At 37.4% G+C, this 19651-nt stretch overlaps 1 protein-coding gene across 2 annotated transcripts in view; it reads left to right on the top strand.

Moving 5' to 3' along the window:
- The window catches only part of med23 (mediator complex subunit 23), a 57627-nt gene extending 41337 nt beyond the window's left edge, over positions 1 to 16290 (top strand). For both annotated transcript variants that reach the window (XM_051138476.1, XM_051138475.1), the window contains 8 exons: positions 1804 to 2020; positions 2234 to 2470; positions 2708 to 2873; positions 2969 to 3041; positions 3180 to 3394; positions 10127 to 10247; positions 12236 to 12367; positions 15704 to 16290. In XM_051138476.1, coding sequence (XP_050994433.1) covers positions 1804 to 2020; positions 2234 to 2470; positions 2708 to 2873; positions 2969 to 3041; positions 3180 to 3394; positions 10127 to 10247; positions 12236 to 12367; positions 15704 to 15901 — 1359 coding nt within the window. In that variant the 3' untranslated portion in view covers positions 15902 to 16290. The remainder of the gene's footprint in view (positions 1 to 1803; positions 2021 to 2233; positions 2471 to 2707; positions 2874 to 2968; positions 3042 to 3179; positions 3395 to 10126; positions 10248 to 12235; positions 12368 to 15703) is intronic.
- The last annotated feature ends 3361 nt before the right edge of the window (positions 16291 to 19651 follow it).

Here is a 19651-nt window from a genome sequence, read left to right as displayed (position 1 = left end):
CCTGTTAGTTCTTAAAAAAACACACATGAGGAAACTTTTAATGAAACTGGAGCGATTTCCGCAACCAAAACTTTGATGCTTAAAAAAGTTTATGAAGATGTGGTAAAAGTAAAAGAGTCAGCCGGTTTAATCCAAGACTTGTGAAGAGACGAGATTGCTTTATATGCTGAACAGATTTAAAGCAAATAGTTCACCTAAAAATGCAATGACCCTTTCAGTGGTCATCATCATCATAAATCCTGTAGTTTTTATAATTTTAAACATATGTATGTGCATTTATAACACTATACTTTGTATTATATCACCTTTTCATCAAGTTACAAAAAAGCTAGTAACGCTAAGCGAAGGTGTCCCTAATGCCACTTCTATGGGAGGAATCGTAAATTTGACATTGTTCTCTCTTCTGACTGCCGAAATCAGTCTCTCTCAATTTTTTTCCTTTGATTAAAAGTCGTGAAAACACTATTGTGTACTTTTTCTTTTGCTGTTTGCTGTTGGAATGCAAAAAATATATTAGTGGTTCTCTCGCATTCACTGCTCTCAGATTTTACCCAACTATGACGACTTCAGCTATGAGAAACCCAGGAATGTGAGAAAGGTCCATTAGCTGAAATTGTCCTGACCCTCAGCCCATCCAAGATTTAGATGAGTTTTGTTTCTTCATTAGATTTGTAGAAATGTATCTTTCCTTCACTTGCTCGCCAATGGATCCTCTGGAGTGAATGGGTGCCGTCAGAATGAGAGTCCAAACAGCTGATAAAAACATCACAATAATCCACAAGTAATCCACACCACTCCAGTCCATCAGTTAACATCTTGAGAAGACAAAACTGTAAATGCATCATTAAGACGTTTTTAACCAAAATCCATAGTCCATAATCCATAATAACACTTCCTCTAGTGAAAAAGTGGTCTGGTCTGAATCAGGAGAGAAATCTGCACAGATCAAGATCTGTTCACAAGCCAAAACAGCTCTAAACAAAAATGTGGGTGTATTTTGTTGTAAGAGACAACAGGACTTTTTCCACTAGAGGAAGTGTTATTTTGGATTATGGACGTAGCAATGGTTAGAAAAAAATGGTAATGATTGATTTTGTTTCTTCCCAAGACATTAACTGATGGACTGCAGTGGTGTGGATTATTGTGATGTTTTTATTAGCTGTTTGGACACTCATTCTGACGCCACCCATTCACTGCAGAGGATCCATTGGTGAGACAGTGATGCAATGAGACATTTCTCTAAATATGATGAAGGAACAAACTCATCTACATCTTGGTTATCCTAAGGGTGAGTAAATGTTTGGAAAATTTTTATTTTTGAGTGAAGAGTTTCTTTAGTTTTTGCTTTTATTCACATAAACATTGATCAACTCACATACAAAGAGCTCATCAAATATGGTAACCAGAAGCTCAGATGTGCTTTATGCATGACAACAAACCTCACTGACTAGAAGATTTGGAATAAACTACTTTTACAGTGTAAACTTTTTGAAGCATTGGAGTTTTTGGTTCCATAAACTTTAAATGGAAGGACAAAAATTTCTCAGGCTTCATTAAAAATGACCTCATATGTGTTTTGAATATGAACAAAGGTTATACAGATGTGAATGACATGACATGAGGGTGACAGAATCTTCATTTTTCAGTGAAGTGTTCCTTTAAGATGCATGTTAAGTGATAACCTTTGAAATGCTAACAAAAACGTTAAACTGAAAGGTTGACCCACCTAGCAGCATTTTGTTCAGTGTTTGATTTATTATAGCCGTCTCTGAGTGCTGAGCTCCTCCACTGTGTCCCATGCAGAAGTATCCAGAGAAGCTGTACTTCGAAGGTCTGGCAGAGCAGGTCAATCCTCCCATTCAGCTGCACTTACAGTACCTGCCCATCTACTTCGGTAACGTGTGTCTGCGCTTCCTTCCCGTGTTCGACATCGTCATCCATCGCTTCCTGGAGCTGCTGCCTGTGTCCAAGTCTCTGGAGACGCTGCTCGATCACCTCGGGGGGCTCTACAAGTTCCATGGTGAGAGTCATGAAGTGTTTAAATCAATAAATTACTATTAATATATTAACATAAACTGTAATCTCAGTTAATATGTGCATAACAAGTACTGTTTAGCAGATGTAGACTCTATAGGAAAAAGAAATAATATTTCTTTTCCCTCTTTAATAACATATTTTTAGTTAATGATGATGTTTTTGTAGTTACTGTTATTCTAAATCTGTTCACGTGCAGATCGTCCGGTGACGTACCTGTACAACACGCTGCACTATTACGAGAGACACCTGCGAGATCGCACCAACCTGAAGAGGAAGCTGGTCCACGCCATCATGAGCTCACTCAAGGACAACCGCACACCTGGCTGGTGTCTCAGTGAGACGTACCTGAAGTGTGGCATGAATCCCAGAGACGACAACGTCTGGATTCCCGACGACACGTACTACTGCAAACTCATCGGGCGGCTCGTGGATAATATCCTTTACTGAGCAACCATAGTGAGCGCTGTCACATTAGGGATGGTGACTGTGTGAGGGTCACGAAATGGCCTTAAACGATTAGAAAGCGAATTCTGCATTGGCGAGTAAATAAAACATAAATGAAACATAAAACTTTGATTCATAGATTCAGTCAAAATGCACTCAGTGGATGTTGTCTCATGTTGAATGTGGTATGAGAAGAGTTGAGAAACCCTTCCTTAACTGATGCCACCCATGGCAGGTAAATCTCCAGGGCCGTTCCCCAACTGTGACTGGCGCTTTAACGAGTTTCCAAACCCGGCCGCTCACGCGCTGCACGTCACCTGTGTGGAGCTGATGGCTCTGGCCGTGCCGGGGAAAGACGTGGGCAACGCTCTGCTCAATGTCGTGCTCAAAAGGTCAGAGTTCACCCTTGTCACCTGTGATCGTGTGAGAACCGTGTCAGGAGATGCAGACATACTCATAGGTTGAATGATGAATGTGTGTTTTGCAGTCAGCCGCTGGTTCCTCGGGAGAACATCACAGCGTGGATGAACGCTATCGGACTGGTCATCACTGCCCTGCCTGTACGCACACTGCTATTTACTATTTTCTTTTTTATTTCAATTTGCAATTTTATGTACTATAATTTATTTCTCTTGTACAGCATCTCTCATTAACTAATCATAATTTTATCTTACTTTCTGTTTTTCTCTCTCTGTCAGGAGCCGTACTGGATCGTGCTGCACGACCGTATCGTGAGTGTGATCAGCAGTCCGGTTCTGAGTTCGGAGATGGAGTGGGTCGGTTACCCGTTCCAGCTGCTGGACTTCACCGCCTGTCACCGCTCGTACTCAGAGATGCACTGCAGCTACATTCTAGCGCTGGCACACGCCGTCTGGCATCACTCCAGCATCGGACAGCTCTCCCTTATACCCAAGTAAGACCTCACAGTGTTTTAAAAACACCCTACACAATTAACTGTTCACCACACCTGCCAGTGGACAAAGAGACATTACTGGCCATATACAGTTATACAGCAGACATTTTCATTGTTAAAAGTTAGGATGTGCAGACATGATACGACTTCATTTGAATGAGCAAACTCTAAAGGCCTATGATTTAACTAAATAAGAGTGCTGTATGTTTTATAGGTTCTCAGTTTGAGATTAGTTAACAATCAGTGAACACCACACATTTATTCCAGGGCTGTAGACCGTGACCATTTTTTTTTTTTTTCCTGCTGGTGTGGCTACATTTTGTGAGTGGACCACTGCACTGTCCAATTCATATGCGCTGGCATTTCTGTTGCATTTGAGAAACATCAAACAGCGAGCGAAACAAAAGCATTTTTGTCGGGCCCTGACTTTATGCGCCTAGAGCCGGGCTTCGGGCCAATTTTCACGTCAATTTTCACGTCATAGTCCAGACGTGGGCCGGGCTTCGACAACAAGCGCATCATGTTTGTTTTCTTTGTTGTATAAAAGCACCGTTTGCAACATTTTGTTGATATTGTAAGTGCACACAAATAAAAGTAGACCCTTTACAGTTCCGAATGATGTATTACTCTTACCTTTATAAGCTAAAGCAAAATGCAAGTGATCGCGCTGGCGCCTCCATGTCCCGCAAAGCGGCCTTAGCTTCCACTCTCCGCACAGATGATTGGCTATGTGCCCAATAGCACACATTTTTCTTGGTTTAACGTTTAAACTAACATTGTTTTATACTTCAACTGTTTTATATCTATAGATTTTATTTTAGGCAAGTCATGATGATTTGAGAAGCCAAAGTCGATCAAACGGATTATGATCAGTCTTCCGCTAGCCACTTGGTCATTACTTTAAAAAACAAAAACTTATATTTAATGAACAAAAAAATGCTTCAAACGTTTTTCTAAATTAACTTAAAACGAAATATTATCACTTTGCCATTACATACAAAACCAAACTATTTTAATAGCTGAAACAGTAGTATTAGCTGTTTTGGGAGAAGGGGGAGAAAAGACCGGCTCTGGTCGGACTCGCACCGAGAATTCTGATAAGCTGTCAGACAAGGGCCGGGCTAGGGCCTATATTTGAGGCCCGTGCAGGGCTCTACAGTGAAAGCAAACTGGTCCGAGCTCAGAGCAGGTTTACTCGAGAACCACTGTTGATCTTGCAATGCTGTTACTGCACAGTGCTGCAGTTATAAACTGATCAAACAACACTGACGTACATCAGAAAACCATAAGTAGTATCATTAACTATAACCATCTTGTTATGGGAGAAATAGTTGAATGTTACTACATTATTCATTCCAGGGTTTGTGCAACTGTTTGAGAGACCAATTTAAGCATTTTCAATGGTTGCTTTCAACTATTTCCAGCACTTTAAAGCTCTAAAAATGATCCTATTTAAGTTTTGCAAAAGTTTTTGTGTAAGAAGTCACCAAGTGGCTTGAACAATAAACTTTAATTTGCATCTGAATCACATAAAAAGGGTTTATTTTATAATCACTAAAGTTGTCGGTCAGTTCTGTATAATAGTATAGATAAATATTGGGACATTTTAATAAGAGTAGAATATATTAATTTTCTATATAAAAAATTTTACACATCTTGCTGTGGTTAATAAAAGTAAATTCTGTATTCTTCCCAACTCAAGCTCAGTGACTTACTGTCAGATCTGTGTTACCAAGAAATAAATGTGTAATATTATTAGCAACTCCTCTTAATAATGCAAAACAAGAGTCATTTTAAGATTAAATGATCTATATTTTTAATACTCCAACACACCACCCCCAGCGCTACCAGATCTGCTCCTGGTGCCACCATCTGTAGAACATAGCGGCGCTGGTGCCACTGCTCTCAAATGTTAGTCTGGAGCCCTGCCAAGTGCCCGCTTGTGATCTGCTGTTGTTGAATTGTTTACTTGATGGTGTAATATGTTGTAGATGGTTGTAAGATGCATAATTGATCTCCTTCATCTGTTTGAATGAGCAGCTGGAAGTAGTAAAGCAGAGACGTTTCAAAATAAGAGTCCTTGCGTGTTTTGGGCTTGTTTGTAATTACAAGTCCTGCATTATGCATAAAATCTTTCTTTTTATCACACTGGTCAGTCTGCTGATTCCGAGCTGATTCATTTAGACGTCATACTTACAGCGACTGATAATGTATTTGTCCTGACAGATGAAGCTTGCACAGGTTAAAATGAGTATATGAGAGACTCGTGCAGAAATCTAAACAAATGAGCACAACAGCACTTACAGAAAGTTACAGATTCATCCTGCAGTAGAAAAAATATATATTTATAATATGATTTAGGGGGAATTGTAATGTTTAATAATTTTTTATTATGTACATTTTTGCCATTGGGGAAAAAAATATATTTTTTTGTTTGTATATGCTGTCAGCTCACACTTACAAAAAAAATCTCTTATCACTGGTATTTTACTTGCGCAATAAACTATATCTGGGATTACACCCCATCACAGGAAGGAAAGACAATAAACCTTATAGACCAATTTCGAGTAGACGTCACAGTGACGTCATTTGCAGCTGCACGCATAGTGGTTGCAGAAACACTGGTAGCAAGTGGAGGTAAACAGGTAAACTCCATGGAATAAGAGAAAAAAAAAAAATGTTGTGCCTTTTGATGTCAAACTCGCCATTTGAAGCTAAACGCAGACGTTTAAACGGACATACTATGGATGAAAACTGCTATGATTACTCTACTTTTAAAGCATAAATTTGATTTAAACAATAGGTCTACATAATATTCACATATGCTGTTCATAGAGGACGTACTGTATTAGCCCTACAGTTACAGCATGAAATATTATTTAAACCTATTACTATTAACTTTTTAACATAACATTTTCTTTATTTTATCTCACAATTCTGATTTTTGTTTCTCACAAATGCAAGTTTATATCTCCTAATTCGGACTTTATAACTCGATTTAACAAAACTAGTGAGTTTGTTAATTCTGAGGGGAAAAAGCATTAGTGTGAGATAAAAACTTTGAGCCGAGGGGAAAAGAGAGAATGACGAGTTGTTTTTCCTCTAGATTTGTGAGATATAATATCGGAATTGCAAAAATAAAGTCAGGATTTTGAAATATAAAATCAAATGTACCTTTTTTATTCTGTTATTCCATAGACTCCATAGACTGCCACTTGAACCGCCCATAAAAAACCTCATCCCTGTTTTGAATCTGTAAGACTATCCCACTATCTAATGCCAATTTCGTTGAATAACATTGCTTATGGCTGGGTGACAAGCTCTTGTAATATGCGAATAACATTTTGAAAATGACATCTAATCATTATAATCTATACTTTACATTTAAATCTAAGTATTTTGTGCTGTATCCTTGTAATTCTGTAGCCGCAAGGGCGACCTCTCCGGGTTTTCTGCAACCATGTTGCGCACGCATCCCGAATATTTACAAACAGATAATTGGTCTATTAAAAACATTGGACTTTTACTAGTATCAGCAGAATATCTTTAATCTATTTTACTAATCTAATCTAAATCTAATATCACTTGACCTCTATTTAGTATGTAATGATATATTGGTACAGAAACCAATTTCAGTACATATTAAATAGATCCTGTCTTGTGTATGTTAAACTTGCAGTTACCCTGTTTTGCTGATAATGCCTTTGTTGAATCTATGCCACAGCCTGGTTGATGAAGTGAAATAATCTCAGATAAATAATTTGAGATTCCGTAGGTTTGTTCTGTATGAACAAACAGTATTTATTTACGTAGTTCCGATCTTAAAAAGCTTTAACTTAGATTAAAACCCCCACAGATACCCTGATAAATCAATACATGTTGTGTTTGAGTGAGTCAGATGTGAGTAGTTGTGAGTTGCAGCAGCAGTAGAGTGAGTGTGTGTGTGTGAGAGAGAGGATGAGTCAATGATGAGCTGAGATCAGTTCACCTGCTGCCTCCACACGCTCTACATCCCACCACAACACAACACATCACAATACATCCACAGAGGCGGCATCAGTGTGAACAGTATGAACACGCTTCAGTGCTCGAGTCTGTTATTCATATGTGTGTCAGCTATGACAGAATGACGCCTGCTCACATACTGACTCGTCGTTAGTTGTTCACAACACATTTTACTTCAGTAATACATCGTGTTTTTAAATGATGGTCAGTTTTGTACCAGAGTGAAGCTGGATGGCAGGATAGACAGGATGGTTAGAAAAAGAATATGAATATAAAGTTCAATAGAACAACATTTATTTGACAGAAATCTTTTGTAACATTATAAATTATGGATGCACCGATAGTATTGTTTTTGGCAGATACCGATTTTAACAAACAACTATTGGCTGATACCGATATTGGTCAATTTTATAAAGCAGGGCTTAAAAATAAAAACAAAATCGATTGTTTCACTCCGAGCAGAATTTATATTTAAATGTTTCTGTTCCTGCTTTCCTAGAAAAAATACAAGTTAATAAGTTTTTTTTAAAATGTTTTCTTTGCCTATAATAATAATAATAATAATAATAATAATATAATAATAAAGTACTGTTTTCGTCACTCAAAAAGAAAAAAAAAAAAACTGATCTGGTAGCCTTGTGCACCAGCCACTTCATATTCAAATATATGTAATATATAGATATTTAAAAATGTTTGCAACGGGGATTTTAAAAAATGCTACTCCTGTAAGTGTTTTGAGAGGAAAACAATGTATTTTATTATTGCATTAAGAAGTAATGTCGGCTAAAATACTGGTGAACTACAAACACAACAAACACAGTTAGGCTATTTTAAAGTTGTATTTAGGCTGAATATGAATGTCACGCCAAAATCAAATTAATTTAAAAGCGAAACTGAAACCTACCTCTCTTATTCTGCACGAATCCAAATGTTTCCGTATTTGTGGCGTATCTGGATGCTAAAATATTATTTATGTAAACTAGGCTTTGTTCTTCACTTGCATTATCGACGTAAAACATCAGCAGTGAGGTGGTGGTCACACTGAACGCCACAGACTGTACTATGGTCTATTTAAACTGAGCAGTGGTGCTTTTTATATTTTTTTAACTGTATTTTATTTTGATAATGAACAGGCTGTGATGCCAAGTTAACAAAAATATGTTGTGTGTGCGTGTGAGGCATCGACGCGATCACGGCAACTTACTTTTGCAACAGTTGAGCTTTACATAGAGCTTTTGAAAAGTAAAGAAAAGGGCTTTCTTTCCTTTCCGTGAATTTCGGAGCACATTACAATGATCCAAAACTCAGCACAATTTATTCTTTCGTTTTGTTAATCTGTTCATGATTTAAGTGAAATATATTTTGTGTGGGTCTATATAGTTTAGTTTTCTTCGTAGAAAACTACTACACTATCCTGCCATGTTTTCTGGTTTCAAACATACAAAAAGCTGCAAATTACCTGCCATTCATTTTCACTTAAATGTAGGCCTAATGCTTGCTGGTTCTTGACATATCCTTGGATAAACTAATGCAGGGGCTTGCAAAATCTCTACAAAACTATATTTTGTAGAGATTTTATTCTGTTTTGGCAAGTATTTAATTATTTTGCCCAGAGAAAAATGCTAGATTGTGCAAAGACTTGCAACTCAGCTCTTTTCATGCTATTTCTGATGTGTCGATGGCTTTAAATTAATCAAAAAAATCGGCCGATATATATCGGTGCATCCCTATTATAAATGTCTTTAGTGTCACTTCTGATCAATTGAGTGCATCCTCGCTGAATGAAAAAAAAAAACAATTAAACTGAGCCCAAACTTCTAAACGGTTGTGTGTGTTTGTGCTGTGTGGTGTCAGGCATCATGCAGCCATCACATGCTCTGTTTGTTTTGATGTGTGTGTGTGTGTGTGTGTGTGTGTGTGTGTGTGTGTGTGAATGAGTCTGCTGGTCCTCTGCTGACAGCACTGTGACGTCTGGGATGGTGGCCATGCGCGCTCGAGCTCACACACAAACTGATCATTCGGTGACAGGCGGCTCCTGCAGGAGCTGTGATAGGACACGGTTAACAGCCTGTCTTCACAGCGTCTGACACTCCGTCTGCAGCGACAGGGGCACACTCCCCACCGCCCCGTCTGATCAAACGCCCAAACCTCTGCCCGCGTGTGTCTCTTAACCCCCGCAGCTGCTGCGTTCGCAGCCTGTCCTCGGATGTGACGCACTTGAAAACAATCTGCTGTCATTTATTTGCCTGCACAGAGACTCATGAGTTCCAGTGTTGAAAAAGCATTTGTACATGTAATAGAGTGACACACACTTCAATTCAGAAATGAGCAGATTCGTGAATCTCCGGTCCTGACGTGATCAGTGTCGGAAGGTCATTGGGTTTCAAGTCGATGAGTTAAAAGTGTCATGAAAATGGGTTTAATGCTCTGATTGGATGAGTTCAGGGCAGATCGATCTGCGCCTCTGAGTCAGGATGATGTCATCCGCTGTGAACAGATCTTCATTAAACACCTATTGTGACTGGTTCAGAGCTGTAATAAAACACTCAGACTGACACTACTGCAGACTCATTCTCTTTTTATGCAGAGATTGGTGCATTTCTTCATCCATAAACAGCCTGCAGTTAGTATTGTGTAGTTTGAATACAGTTTGTTAATTTGTGATTATTGATTAACTTCATTTTGGCATTGGAGTGATTTTACTATGGTTTTCATGTGATGTATCAGGTTCCTGTCGGAGGTGCTGAAGCCCATCGTGAAGACGGAGTTCCAGCTACTTTACGTGTATCACCTGGTGGGGCCGTTTCTGCAGCGCTTCCAGCAGGAGAGGACCAGATGCATGCTGGAGGTACAGCCACACACACCTGTCCATTTCACAGTCACACTCACCTTGACTCTTCAAAGCAAAGCCTCATGGGAGAGGGAGTTGACTTGATTAAATCCAAGCACATATGGAGCGGACGGATAAGCGGCTCACACACACATTTAGAGAGCGCTTCAGCGAGGCGAGTGGTTCACGCTGAGTTCCTCTGGGGCTGTTTAAAGCAGTCCAGCTAATGAAAGTGCTCTCTACACACTGACCCCGACCACTGCACTTTTACCCAGAAACCCTCAAGCTTCTTATGCTCTCTCTTCATCACTGAACGCTTCGTCTGGAAGAGCTGGCATTGGTAAACATGTTTGGATCAGATCAGACCGGTTTCATCAGTGCAGAATGTTGTAATGTTTCACATCTCATCCAGTTCAGCTCCTGTGCTTACACCATCATACCAGTAACAAAAAAGAACAAATACCAGTTTTCAGTGATCGCAGTAGTAGGGTTTTTGAACCCTGCTCCAGTGAAGACCCAAACTCATGAATACTACTCTGATCATGCTTATGCTCCTCTAGCACTCTTGCTAAAACCAGTTACCAGTGTAATTAATATCAGAAACTGTAAAAAGCTGAGATGGACCGAACTGAAGTGCTTGTTAAGTCCTGCCTTCCAAATAAAAGATCCCACCAGAAAAGTCAACGGCTGGTCTATCATCTTGTGACTAAACCAACCTGAAATATAGTGTTTAGCATTACTTGAGTAAGAAATAAGGGTATGCAATGTTGACAAAGATGCATTTACATTTAGATGTATTTACAGTCTGTTTATGCTGCTCAAAGATATCCTGAATACATTTACACTGCTATGACAGTCACATAAATAATGCTGGGTGTTTAATATATATAAATAATAACATTTTGGATACAGAATTGTTTTTACATATATGAAAGTAAAACCACAGGTGGTGGCAAGTCACTGTCTTTGTTGAGTGAGTCATTGAATCATTCATTGAAGCAATTCATTGAAATGGCCGATTCATTTGTGACCCTGCACCGCAAAACCAGTCTTAAGTCAAAATTATTGATTTTTCTTTTATGGCAAAAAACATTAGGAAATTAAGTTAAGATCATGTTCCCGTGAAGATATTTTGTAAATTACTGTAAATATATGAAAACTTAACTTTTGATTAGTAAAATACATTAAGAACTTTATTTGGACAAATTTGGACAAATTTGTAATTTTCTCAATATTTAGATTTTTTTTTTTTTTTTGCACCCTCAGAGTCCAGGTTTTCAAATAGTTGTATCTCGACCAAATATTGAAAAATTGACCCTTATGACTGGTTTTGTGATCCAGGGTCACATTTAGGAACACAGAAAGCAGCTGTGTTTATGAGCGAGTCGTTGAATCATTCACTCAACTGTTTAAATATGCAGTAACAAAACACGGACACGCAGTGCTTCTGCTGTGGGTTTCTTTGGGATTCAGTTTGTTTCCTGAAATGGAGTAAAAACTGACAATATTGTGTCACTTAAAATAGCACCTAATATTATCTTGTTTATCGTACTGTTTAAAATGTGCAATCATGCTGATATTCACTGTGTTTTTAAGTGAGTGCCTAATGTCAGTTTGTGCATAGTTATACAAACAATTATAATATTGTAGATGATGCATATTGCACATCCTAGTAAGAAACAACATTTATGATGCCATTTATGTCAGGTTTTATGGCTGCTTTGAAATCTTATAGAAATCTGATTTGTGTGACCATCAGTTTTTGTGATGTCTGCTGAGTGAACTGATGTGAAAGGAACTTTGTTAATATTCATGAGTCAAATAGTATGATTGTCATTTGCCCTCTGAGCAGATCAGATTGGATCAACATCAAATGATGTAACTAACAATTAATAATTTATATTATTTAATCTAAATGTTTTGAATCAGGATATTGAATTGTAACCTGTGTTGTGATGTTTATTATAAGGTGTTTGCTGACTGGCGTGTGTTTCCTCCTGTCTCAGATTGGAGTGGCGTTTTATGAGATGCTTCAGGCTGTGGATCAGCACAGTAAACACCTGGCCTATATGGACCCCATCTGTGACTTCCTGTACCACATCAAATACATGTTTACTGGAGACAGCGTCAAAGACCAGGTAACACACACACACACACGAGTGCCATTCTCTTTTGTATTCACGGCCGTAAGCACGCCTTGAACATTGAAGGTTGAGCAGGTCACAAATATAGGCTGGCACTTTATTTTAACGTAATGTTCACGTTACATGTATTTTCTACAGTAATATAATAGTAAATTATGCATAATTAAATGCAAATAACTCTAACCTTATTATAAAAACATATTTGACCCTGGACCACCAATTTTTTAAATTGAGATACATCATACATCATCTGATCTGAAAGCTGAACAAATAAGCTTTCCATTGTTAGGACAGTATTTGATTGAGATATTTGAAAATCTGGAATCTGAGGGTGTAACAAAATAAAAAAAGAAAATAAATTAAGAAAATCACCTTTAAAGTTGTCCAAATGAAGTTTTTAGCAATGCATATTACTAATCAAAAATTAAGTTTTGATATATTTTGTCAACACTAAAGTGTGTTCTGTGTGAATGGCACTAGTGATGTGAGCATGTCACACGTGAGCTGTTATTCTTTCGCATTCTTTTTTATTATTGTTACCATTGCAATAATGTCAAAGTGTCTAATTCTAGAATTTGGTAATATTTCTATTCAAAATTGTGATTCCTCAGTTTCTAAAAAATCTAATCATGGCAAAACATTAAATTTACATTAATCAATAAAATCTGAAAAATTACCCAGCCCTAGATAAAGGTGATTCTCAAAATAGCAAAATTTGACAGTCTTGAATAGTTTTCATCACTGGATGTTACTTACATTTCTATGTGAAACTGTTGTCAGATATTGTTAATCTAGTTCTTGCACTGCTGTCTTTCACTCTTAAAACTGAAATTCATGTTCTGTTTCTGTGAACTGTAAAGCTTGTTGTCTTTGGTTGTGATTGGCCATCTCGATCATTTTGACATTGGCGAGCACATGTAGAGTGTAGATAGACTGCGAGCAAGGAGTGTATTTTAAAACTTTTGTCATTTTAAAGCACAGAAAGCGCTGTGTGTAGAGTGCAGCCCAGCAGCATCGAGATGATCAAATGTTTGGCTGTCAATCTGATATTTCTGATTACTGAGGGGGTCGTGCACCGCTGGCGGTCCTGGTTTGCATTCAGAGGGCGTCTCACTCTGGCATCTGTTATTCAGATCAGTGTGTTTGTGAGTCTGCAGTGGCAGGAGGTCGAGTCCCTCATGAAGCCGCTGTTTGTGTGCTTCTCCCTCAGGGAAAAACAGGAAAGGTCACGGATATATCAGCTCAGTATCAGCAGTCGCAGGAAATAAAGCTCATTCTCCACTGTGCTTTTGTCTGATCATCTGAAATACAGCTTCCTCACTATCATACTGGCATTTTGAGTCTGGCAAAAACAGTGTTTACTGATCCACACAACTGTCACACACTTCTGTACTAAATCTGCGTCCCAATCCACATACTAAGTAGTATTTGACATTAGAATTAGTCTGTCCCAAATCATGCTGAAATGAGTATCCAAAAGCTTCCTGCATGTTTTATTATTTCCAGGGGAGCTTAGATGTATTAGATTAGTGTAGATTCAATTAGAACTACAAACATGAATAAAAAGTGTTAAAAACTACAGATATGGCGGATAATGGCAGAGCTTCATACTGTTCTACAGACAGCAGTATCTGAAACTACATCATAAATGACAAAATATATACATTAATGTTCAAAAGATTTTTTTTTTTTTAAAAAGAAATGTATATTTTTATTGAGTAAGGAATTGGAAAGTGACAGTAAAGACATTTATAATGGTAAGTGATGCTGACAGTTCAGCTACGATCACAGCAATCAGTTACATTTGACCAGATATTCACGTAGAAAACTTTTAAATTGCAATAATATTTCATTGTTTTACTGTGTTTTTGATCAAATAAATGCAGCCTTGGTGAGCAGAAGAGACTTATTTTAAAAACATTAAAACAAAAATCTACTGACCCCAAACCTTTGAACCGAATCACAGATGATGAAAACTAAAAATTCAGTGTATTATGAAATTATTCTTTATGAAAGACATGATCAGTACTCAACTTTATTTCTCTCCAGTACAGTTGGAATTGAAATAAATTGAAATGTGCAGGATGTACCTATATACTTTATATATTGTAAAGTATGCAGGATGCACATTTATACAGTTGAAAGGAAGGAAACACAATGCCTTTGGGGGTTGAAAACCTTTTGAATTTGAAGATTAGGTTAAATTGAACTTATTTTGTCTTCTGGGAAGCATGCATGAAGCTTCTGAAGGGCAGTGCTAAATAAAAAGAATATGATATTTAGGCAAAATAAAAAAATAATAATATTAACAATGTACACATCTTCATTCTGTTTAAAAGAAGTCCACTTCAGAACAACAATTTACAGATAATGTACTCACCCCCCAAGATGTTTGTGTCTTTCTGTCTTCAGTTGTAAAGAAATTGTGTTTTTTTTTTAGGAAAACATGTCAGCATTTTTCTCCATATAATGGACTTCATTGGTGCCCCGATTTTGAACTTCCAATTTTGAAATGTAGTTTAAATGCGGCTTCAAAGGCTCTAAACGATCCCAGCCGAGGAAGAAGGGTCTTATCTAGCGAAACGCTTGGAAAGAGCTGGTGTAGCACAGGCTCTGGGATGTGCTCGCCGAAAAAAATGACGATCGTCTAGCCAGACTGTATTTTGGAAGTTCAAAATCAGGGCACCAATGAAGTCCATTATATGGAGAAAAATGCTGAAATGTTTTCCTCAAAAACCATAATTTCTTCACGACTGAAGACAGAAAGACATGAACATGTTGGATGACAAGGGGGTGAGTACATTTTTTGTAAATTGGTCTGAAAGTGGACTTTTCTAATGCATGTTTTTTCCTTCTGGAGCATCAGTGAGTGTTTGAACCTTCTGTAATAGGAACATATGAGTCCCTCAGTTGACCTCAGTGTGAACAGTTGGATCTCAAAATCCAAAGGGTTCAAACACACAAAAATGCTGAAAAACCGAAGTATTAATGGGCGCTGAAGGATTTTTCTGAAGAACAGCAGCAGTTTAACTGTTCAGGACAAACAAGGGACTCATGAACAACTATCACTAAACAAAAAACACACATTTCTATAAATTCAGCTATTATTTTCTATTGTGGGCTATATGTAAATGTATTTATATGAAATATCTTATTCATGTCAGTACTAAATAAAAATACAACATGCATTTTGTATGACCCCTTATATTATGACACCTTGCAGATTCTGCATGTAAACTTTTAACTTGAACTGTAAATGAAATGTACAGGGTGTAGTATAAGCAGGTGATTTGGGACACAGCATGAATCTGTGTGTGTGTGTGTCTGTAGGTGGAGAGGATCATCTGTTCGCTGAGGCCGGCGATGCGTCTCCGTCTGCGCTTCATCACTCACATCAGTAAGATGGAGCCTGCGGCGGCAGCGGCTGCGTCCACAGCGACCTCCGTCCCTCAGTCCACCAGCGTCTCGTCCCCCGCGGCCCAGAGCGGAGCCGGACCCTCTAATATTCCTCTTTCTGTGGCCCAGTGAGCGTCTGCGGCCCCGCTGGACACAGCTGCTGACCGCACCAGACCTCAAGACTGCGTCTAACCAGCTGAGGGCTGATGGGAAGGCGTGCGCTGATGATGTGATTTAGTGCTGAGAACGCTAGACATGAGCTCTTCTCACACTGAATGAAGATCATGTGACATGACGTGTGTTTTTATGAGCGACACCAGATCTTCTAAATCTAAAGAATTCCGTCGGCTGCCGTATTTTCATCGAGGACTGAATCTGATGGGGTGTTGCGTTTATTATCAAGACTTTTTTCTAAAGTACTCAGCTTGAGCTTTGATGGAGCAGCATCTTGTTTTTTGCTTTTTTGCGTTGAGTCACGTTTCATTTTTTCACATGTAATAAAGACAAATTGTGTTAACCAATTTGTGTCCTTTTATGTGTCTGTTAGAATTGCAAGTCCACACTATTATAGAATATTATAGAAAGACTACATCAAATATAAAATATGCGCCTTAATGTTTAAAAATGTTTTTAAATGTTGATTCAAAGTGACAGTAAAGACATTTAGAATGACACAAAAGCTTTGAGCTTTTTTGAGCACAACTGTTTTCAACATTGATGATCATAAATGTTTCTTGAGCAGCAAATCAGCATATTAGAATGATTTGAAGACTGGAGTAATGATTTCATTTACACATTTCAACAGATATTCACACAGAGAAAGCAGCCATTTTAAATTGTAATAGTATTTCACAAAATTTGTGAATATATTTTTATCAAATAAATGCAGCCTTGATGAGCAGAAGAGACTACTTATAGAAGCACCAAAAAAAACCACTGTATTTGTGTTTCTGTGACTGAGTGTGTTGTGTATGTTCCGAAAGACGTGTGAGCAGGACAGTGTTCATGTTACTAGTCTGTTGAAATGGGTTTCCTATGAGTGTTGGCCCAGCCAGTATTGAGTATTTGGTGACAGCCTGACTCAAGTGTCATTCCTGTGATTGTGACCAGCAGACAAGCTTCCGCTGGAGAATTGGATATTGATTGTTTTAGATTTTAGATTCACAGGCTGCTTAAGTGAGAAGAATCGATGTCACACGTGGCAGATACTAGGGAAAAGATCTCGTCTCCTGTTCTGTGAAAAATCATTTGTTTCTTCCAGGAAATTCACAGAAACATTCCTCGTGATTCAGTCACGCTGGGTCTGTGAATGCTTTTCAAGCTCTTTTAGTGCAGTAACACTATGCTGAAAGAGGCTTTTTTTTTTATAAATATAAGATCATTTTTAACGTTAGTCACAACTGAACGTGCTCCGTGCACACATACTGCCTGGCCAGATTATTATTGCAGTGATTAACATGTTTCTGGCATATGTGTTCAATTCTTTTAACCCAATACTGATGCTGTGTGTAGATTTTACATATTCCAGGATGGCAATGTCATGATTCACACTGTGAAATAGTGGTTCAGTGAGGATGACAAATCTTTGTCATGAATGAACCGGCCACCACAGAGTCCACAGCTTCAACTCTTCAGCTGATGATGTTACTCATTTTAAGTAATGTAACCAACGTTTTTTTTTTTTTTTTGTAAAAGATTACTTTTAGATTGCTTTTTACCTAACTCTTTAAACATACCATTAAATGTACCAATAAAAAAAAAAAAAAAAACTGAAAGAAAATATTTTCCATTATTTGATATTAAGATAAAAAATGCATTAAACACGACATTACACTAGGGTTAATGTAAGAACTGCAGTTGGTTTGTGAGTTGATGAAAAGCTAATAATTAATTCAGTCATAAAAAAATGTCAAATTTAATTTTAAAACAAAACAATCAAAACAAAATGCTTGAACACTAAAAACAGAAATATTTAATTTGTTTACCTGCATTACAATGTGACCATTACACAACATCAGAGAACTGTAAACGTGAATGTGTTGTTAAATTATTCAAATATAAACCTCCTCAAGAATATTTCAAGGAAATATTTTATTTTAAGGGGTCTGGCTGACAGAAATGTTTGGACAACCATGCATTGCATGAACAAACAATGACATTACACACACAAAGTCTTCCAGGTTTGAAATATTTTTTGTCCAGACTTACAGAATCAACAGTTACTGTAATCAGCATTTTAAAATTTAATAGAATCCAACTATGAATACTATTTTTGGAATCGGATTACGTAATCCAGATAACATGTCGTCAGTTACTGTCAGAGCTGGGTAGATGCTTACAAATTGTAATCCATTACTGATTTCAAATTACATGACAAAAATTGTAGTTTTGGGTAATGTAATCAGATTACTTTCAGATTACTTTTGACCTCATTTATTACATTGGTTTAAATAATATAACCTTGTATCATTGATATTAACAACATATTATTAGTTATATTACGTCAAGGTTTCCCAAACTAGGGTTTGTGAAGTTTGATCTTAATAAAAAGCTGTTTTTAAAAGCTGTTTCATTAAAATAAGTACTTATAAAATCAATCAAAATAAAACACTAAATTTATATTTTATTTATTTACCCACGTTAATTGACTATAACCAACGTCAGAGAACCATGAACATGCAGATATTGTAATTATTAAAATATATATTTTTTTAAATCTCAGGAGTATTTCAGGTAAATATATTAGGTGAAAGTGAAATTCAAATATGAATTAATGTGTTTATCAGTAGTTGATGCAACATTGAAACACTGAAATGATTTTAGTAAAATCACTGGTCAAATGTTGTGTCACCACCTGAATAGTGACTGATCTTTGTGTGAATATCCACTGGACTCTCTGAGTGTATATAAGCCGTATTTTAGAAAGGAACATTTAAAAGGTGAAAAAGAGGAATTAGAGAAAATCAATAAATGCTGAATAATTTATTGCTACTGTGTAAATAATATGTAATCATGTAATCTATAAAAAAGTAATTGTATCTGATTACAAGTGTTTTAAAATGTAATTTAATGTAATTACAAGTACTCAATGTTTGGTATCTGATTACATGGAATCAGTTACTACCCAGCACTGCTGTATAGACATGTGAAACAGTTTGTGTTTACATTTAGTCATTTAGCAGCTGCTTTTATCCAAAACGACTCAGAAATGAGGACAATAGAAACAATCAAAACTGTCTGATGTCAAATCCCAAAAAGTTTAATGGCCACTATTGTTCTCAGGTGTGTCATAAGCGAGTGCTGGAGGAATCAGAGCGTGACTGAAGCGTGGAGTGCTTGTGGGCGCTGGGAGATGTTTCTGAAGCTCTCTGTTAATGCACATCGCTGAAGCGCCGTGAGCAATTACAGCCGCGCTTACGTAAGCCATAATGGAGAGCTCAACCTTTACTCAGTCAATGGGAAGTGTTAAAAGGATCAGATGTTAAGATCACATCTTTATCGCTTCATGTTTTATGCAGAAAGTGCCGTCGAGCACTCAACGTGCGTTTGGACATGCTGGCTAATTAATTTCCACTGTTTCTGCTTTCTGTCTTGTGCATGTGAGGTGTTGAGCGCTTAGTCATGTGACGCATCTGCTCTTCTCACAGCTCACAGCACTAGATCCCAGAAGAAAATCATTTCACAGAAATCAGTTTTCAGCAGTTTCTGTTGTTTTTGGTGTAAAGTAAACCAGCTAACGTCTCAAAAAAATAAACAATATAATGCAGTGCAATCCAATGATGATTGAGAGATGAACAAATAAATGTTCCTCAAAAGATGTGAGATGTTTTGGAGGCTTGTGAAGATCATTCCTCCACTGAGAAACAGTGAAAGTAAAGATTC

Source organism: Labeo rohita, chromosome 20 (genome assembly GCF_022985175.1).
Source record: "Labeo rohita strain BAU-BD-2019 chromosome 20, IGBB_LRoh.1.0, whole genome shotgun sequence".
Taxonomy (NCBI): domain Eukaryota; kingdom Metazoa; phylum Chordata; class Actinopteri; order Cypriniformes; family Cyprinidae; genus Labeo; species Labeo rohita.
This window is presented reverse-complemented; position numbering and strand designations above follow the sequence as displayed.